Source organism: Halyomorpha halys, unplaced genomic scaffold, assembly GCF_000696795.3.
Source record: "Halyomorpha halys isolate HHAL.00 unplaced genomic scaffold, Hhal_1.1 Scaffold1991.1, whole genome shotgun sequence".
NCBI classification, from domain to species: Eukaryota; Metazoa; Arthropoda; class Insecta; order Hemiptera; family Pentatomidae; genus Halyomorpha; species Halyomorpha halys.
Genome location: NW_027106386.1, coordinates 88,021 through 94,739, shown reverse-complemented (window position 1 = coordinate 94,739; position 6,719 = coordinate 88,021). Strand labels below are relative to the sequence as shown.

At 29.3% G+C, this 6,719-nt stretch overlaps 1 protein-coding gene across 1 annotated transcript in view; it reads left to right on the top strand.

Moving 5' to 3' along the window:
- The first annotated feature begins 821 nt into the window (after positions 1 to 821).
- Positions 822 to 6,719, top strand: part of siz (Brefeldin-resistant Arf-GEF family protein schizo) — a 22,399-nt gene continuing 16,501 nt past the window's right edge. Inside the window, exons 1-2 of the mRNA XM_014436564.2 lie at positions 822 to 1,223; positions 5,372 to 5,461. Coding sequence (XP_014292050.1) covers positions 988 to 1,223; positions 5,372 to 5,461 — 326 coding nt within the window. The 5' untranslated portion in view covers positions 822 to 987. The remainder of the gene's footprint in view (positions 1,224 to 5,371; positions 5,462 to 6,719) is intronic.

Sequence of the window (6,719 nt, the reverse complement as noted above, 5' to 3'; positions counted from 1 at the left end):
TTTTAAACTACAACAGAAAAGGTTTATTTTTTATAAAGATCTTGACTTTTCCTAAAATATTTTAAAGGGCTATAACAGCAGAAAATCAGGATTTCAGACGTGTAATTTTCAAAGATTTAAGTAAGGAGGGCTCTTCAAACTCCTGCCGTTTTATTCCACCAGTTTAGCACCCAAACATTCATTCCCTTTATAAACTTCCAATTTTTAAAACTCCGTTCTGAATTTAATACACCACTCCGTTTGCATCCTCATTTTCTTGTTCCATATTCTCATCCACTTCCTTTGTTAAAACATGGGCAATCATTAATTCTACGATCTTTCAAGAAAAAACAATCAAACATTTATAAATATGTTCCTAATAAATCAGTTACTTTTCATATGGAATCAAGCATCATTCAAAATTTGCATTTTTGCAATGTGATCGTTTGTATTGAATGTTCATTATAATCAATCTTGGTCAGTAAATGTTTTTTGGGGAAAAAAATAAAACTGTTTTCAACTATGCATTATTCAAATTGTTGTCCCTAACTTTGTAACATGGTTTCCTTTCATAAATATTGATGAGGTCTTCTGAAAGTGATAAATACTGTTAGTTATTTAGTGAAATTTTGTTTGGAATTATACCCGATTTTCTTCCATTCTGAAAATGTAAATTCAGTTAAGAAAACTATTCTACCTACTCTCTTCAACAATACGAGCATGGTCAGGAATTAAATTATAATAATCTTGATTAGGTTACTAAAATTATTTATTTTTTTAATAAAATAAAATACCGAATTTTTAAGTGGTAACACTGGAACAATCGATCCAGTTGCCTACTGTTCCTTGTTAGGGGTGATAGTGAACATACAATGCAGCTGTTATAATAACTGATTTAATTCCAGATACTTGTTAATTTTGCATTATGCCACATTCCTATTACACCGAAAATAGTGTTTCACATGTTTGTGTGCTATTGTGCCGAGTGCGATTTTTTAAACTGAAAGCATGAGTAATGAAAACAATCAGTACTTTGTTGACTCTAGTCCAAATGATGGCAAGTGCCAAATATCAGAAGGTGTTTGCGAACATGTATTTTATTTACATCAACAGTCACAATATATTGATGATCTTAGATCCCAGTTAAGCACTATGATGGCTGAAAGAGATCTTCTCTTATGTGAAGTCAGTCGTCTTAAGTTTGAGTTGGAAATAGCTGATATCAAACGAATAAATGAAGATAGGTAAGAATTTTCATTATTTATTCCATAAAAAAAAAACCAGGATTTCCTAATCACTTGTTTGACAGCCATTACTTTTATTGTAAACAATGAATGTCTTATCAGATTTGAATCTGACCTTATGATTATAGTAATTGTATTTTTTTTATTAATTATTGTTTGGCTATTTATTAACATGTTTTTTCCTCAAAGTGTTCGTATTTTTATTTTCTGTAATTGGAATGACACAATAATTTAACTATTTGTTATCTATTTTTTATTATTCCTAATGACTTTCATTTGGTATCAATCCAAAGATAACATACTTGGGTAGTTCATCTTCATTTTTTAGGTTATTAAATGCTAGTTTTTTTTATTATGATTTACACTGTTAAGTTGTCAGAAGTAGAAAAATTCTAGTTGTTAAAGAAATCTTTATTGTATTTGTGATTAATATTGTAATATCGTTTAAAGATAACAAAAAAAAATGAATGTGATATAATTGACTTGAATTATTATTAATGATGTTAATGTTATACTTGATTTTCTGTATTTTTTAACATTCCCATTAAAACAATTTAACAGAATTGTTTCATAACTATGTCTTGTTTATGATCCATTTGATGTTTTTTTGTTCTGTTTTTCACATGATAATATTCTTTCTGTACAGCATGATTTATCATCTAATGTTTTGAAAGAAATTTCATGGTACCTGTCATTCGACTTAAGGGCTCCATTTCCATTTTATATCTTATTTTAATTTCAGGTATCATAATTTAGTACCATAATAATTTGTTGTTTGTCTAGAAATAAAGTTACATATTTCAATATTTGCATGCACTTTTTTAGTGATTAATAGTAATGGTGCAATAGATAAATTATTAATTCCAAGCTAATGATTGAAATTGTTTAAGACCATAAATCAGTATCATATACCAATAACAGTTGGTTTGTATAACTAATTTGACTGGGTGATTTGATATTCCTGGAATGATTAAAAATTACATTAGGTCCAATTTATTTATTAAACTACTTTGGAAATTCATACAATTCTGTTTTTAACTGTTCAGTAATGTTTTATGCTTATTCATGTTTTTTAAATATTCGGATTTATTAATGGCAGTGCTTGCAAGTATGATTTTACTTTAAGAAATAAATTTATATATGGCTTTTAAGTTTTCACAACCATGATTTATTCTAGTGTTTCTTTTGTTGCAAAAATAACATTTATGTACCGTTAAAACAATCTTAAACTTTTTCTCTTAAAAAGAATGTGAAAAAATGCAAAATTAGATACAATTAAAATTTTTAAAAAAATTAAATAATTTTGGGAAAGAAAAGAGATTGAAATTCCTTTTTTTTTTTTTCTTTTATTAAATCCAAACTAATAGAATGATTTTTTCAACACTTGAGATGGGTCATGTTTTCTAAGAAATCAATTATATTTTCATTTTCCTTATCCTAATTAATGTGCTCACTGCATTAGAATTGTATTAGTTTCTTACATTCATAATGGGGTGGTCCATAATTTTCTATGGGCCAAGAGATCATTTTGATTTCTATGATTCGTGTTTACTTCTGTAAAACATTCCAGTTTTATTCCTTCAATTGAATATAAGTTAATAATTTTCATCCATAGTTTATTTTCATGGCTCCAAAATGGTGTTTTCTAATCCTTCACTAATCTGTGGGGATACATTATACATTTAGTCTAATGAAATATAAGAAAGAATGTCGTTTGTGATGAATATGATTTTGGAATGTTTATTTCTAAATGTTAGTTTACTATATCTCCTATTTGTAAGACCAGTGTCAGATGATGGTGTGATAGTTGTGTTGCCATATTTCTTGACATGGTGAAAATAATTGGTATCCATTAGATGGATTTATTTCCTGTATCAAATGACAATATTTCATCAAATCCTTCCCTTCCAATGCCTTTTCCTAATAATTGTCTTCCTCTAGTGTTAAATGATTGATTCATCCAACTAGCACCAGCTTGTTTTACTCGCTATGCCAAATCCTGTCTGAATAAAGATACTTTTTTTTTCTTTCATATAATAAATGCTTAAGATATCCTAATTATCTGTAGTAGAACAAATATATAAATATGAAGCATCAGTTCAAGATATAAATTACTTATTAACTGGGGTGACTTCAGTTGTGTCAGGTGAGCCAGCCGCATGCAAAAAATTTCCGAATGAAACACCTCATATTCTTGCCTGATTTTGGTTTGTGTGATAGTGCATTATTATGAAACTAAGCACTTTGTATTTCTCTTTTTGATATTCTGGTTGTTTTTCATGCAAAGTTTGATTTAAATTGATCATTTGTTTTGTCGGTAGCATTCAGTATTAACAATTTCACCTGTTGTAACAGCTAATAATTGATGACACCCTTTTGATCCCATGAAACACAAAGTATTGTCTTCCATAAATAATAATCTATCAGATGTCAGAACAAGAAGATGGCACTAGTGATGTAGTTTGGCGGTAACTATATTGACAACTAGTACCATTATGAGCAAATTTTAGTTTCATTTTTACAGACCTAGTACAAACAAATTTCAGATTTTCTAAACAAAACAAAATTACCCCTTTTATGAGACTGAATTGAAACTACATTGTAGTATTTTTTCTTTGACATTGTCATCCCTAGTCGCAAAAAATTACATTCATAATTTTTTCATTCATTCATGTAAAATCAAGGGGTAATTTTGTCCATCCACCTTTTCCCTGTGTTTTAGGTTCAGATTCCCTGTCTGATTATTGTCACTTCTCAAGCATGTTATAAGAACCAGGATTAAAGAGTAAAAAAATAAAATTTAATTTTTTTGGTGTGTATATTTTTAAAGAAAATTTTTAAAAGCGCTTATAAACTTGTGTTACTGGCCCGAACTTAGTACTTGAATGAACACAGAAAAAATATAAACACATTTCTCAAATATCAAGAATAATCTTAAATAAATCAATTTCTTTCTTGTGGGCTATTTGCCTTTATGTTCCATGTCATAGTGTTGTATGATAGCCTTTTCTAAAATTCCACTGTGGGGAAATTCAGCCTCAGAGTGCGATTTACCTTTTTAATACATCATATTAACATTTTATAATATGCTATATTATTTTTAAGATGAGAATGCGCTATCTAATAGTAAATGTCCGTAGAAAGGTCTAGATTTACTTAGTATGTTAGTTAAGGGTATCAAGGCACTTAACTGGTGATTCTATCAGTTAATAACAGACTTTTCACTTAGAATACTTATCAAGTCTGAAATTAATTCCTGATATGTGCAGTTGTCAATTACTTGCAGTTAGGTTGTGTTACCAGTTATCTCATTAGCCTTCTCATCCATTAAAACAGTAAATGGCTGCACATTCATTTGACTTTGTCTGACCGGGGAAAAAAACGACCAGCCGAGGAGCTGAATGAGCTATCACTGGAGCTAACATTCAGTTGTCAGTTATTAGTAGCATATCCCCTTTCTGGAGGCTAATTATATAATAGATCAATTTTAAAACGGATGTGAAGGAATTATTATCGGACAGTCCCTTCTATATGAGAAGCCAGAGGGTAAAATAGTAATAATATTGGGAATACCTAATGCTTACAAAAATGTTTAATGTGAGGATAGTGTCATGCATTGTTTTTATTACCATTGGATGAGTTCTGAGACCCATCAATATATTTTAAGTGCTATTTCTCCATCAATCCCAAAATGTTTAAATTTCAAAAACGTTATGCTATCTGAGAAAATCTTAGCAGCAATGTTTAACCCTACAAGGGGGGGAGGGGCATTCTTGAATGGCACTAATTATTTTTCTGAAAGAAATAGTTAGAAAAACTTCATTTGTCCACTTTTTGGTCAAAATGGACTAGAAAATCCCACCTCTGTTGGATTAAACTATTTTTCTGCCTATTAAATTCCATCCTATTAGTTAAATTAGGCAATAGTTCTTATTTAATCCAGTACTTTTCATCATTAGCCTCAACCATTGACATCAACAATCAAATTTGTTGCACCCTATCTTATCCTGATTTCTCTTTATTTCATTGAAAAAGATAATTGAATTAAGTGTGTTGGTTGAATGACATGGAATAATCAATGATTTAATTATACTATTTTTTTTTTTTTTTTTTGTGCTGCTTTTATTTCTTCTTTTTTTTCTGTTTAGATCAGAAAATACAAAACAGGAAAGTAGTTCTACTGAAGTTCATCAAAACTTCATTAATGGAACTTCTCATATGCATACAGATATAAACAAGTAAGAATGAAATACTTCCATTGTTTATTAAAATTAGTATTTTAAAATTATAATGTACTAGAAAATAATTTATGTTATAACACTGTAATTGTCTCACTCCTTATTTTTCCTTCATTCTTTAGCTTGACCATCTGAGGGGAACAGGAACCTGAATTTAACATAAAATATGTCATAAGTCTAATCATTCCCTATCCATCTTCTCCATTTGTAACCAAACCTTAGGCAAGCTGACAAATCTTTATTTTAGCAAGATATGGTCAACAAATGATTCTCAGTCTTCTCAACAATTCTTCCCCAATTATCTTGATTGCCAAGTAAGGCAATAAGAAATACCCATCTTCCTCTCTATCTCACTCAATCAGTTTAACTAAAATTTTGCTGTGGTATTTTTTCCCGCTATGCATAATTAACTCTGCCACTATTAATTAAACATAATCAAGTTATGATATTGCTAACCCCTTTAAAAATAATGAATTGCTTATATTTTTTTCTAATGCGGAAAAATCCTTTGGTTGATCAAATATTTGTCTTTTTGAATCATTGCAAAGTTTCTAAAAAACATTTATTTAGAGTCAAGGTTTCAGATGAATTGATTACCAGTTAGGTGACGATTGTTTTATTCAGCCTTAGCTTGGAGCTTTGACTGATAAATTTGCTCCTCAAGAGCTTAGAATGTCCAAATTATGTTTTATTAATTAATTTATTTATTCCTGGTTCTTTATCTTCTTCATGAGATTTACATCTACTCAACTTCTGATATTGGAATGGACACAAAGTGGAAGGGAAGATACAGTTCCCAACTACTTAGTTTTGTAGTGGTTAATTGGTTTGTATTTCTAATTATCATGACATTGGCCTTTCATTCTTTTTTCTGTTGCACCATTTTAATGCTCTAATCTCCCTCAACTTTCCTTCACATTAATGAATGTTCTGCATGCTATATACACTTTTCTTCGAGACAGAAAATTTAGTCTATAGTTGATTTGTTAGGTAGTTCTCTATAGACCATCATTTAATTGCCTCCAAAATTTCTATCAATTGTCCCAACCAGACTTGTATGGTTGGCTCATATGATGTCAATGTAAGTCTCCTATTTCATTGAATATCATTTGGAGCTATACCATTGATACATAGTATTTAATGTGATTATATTCTACATAAATTTAAGTATAGATTAATAAGATATACAAGAAATTATAGCTAGGAGAAAGAAAGTATAAACAAGTATTTCCACATTTATTATTATTAGTTTAATATT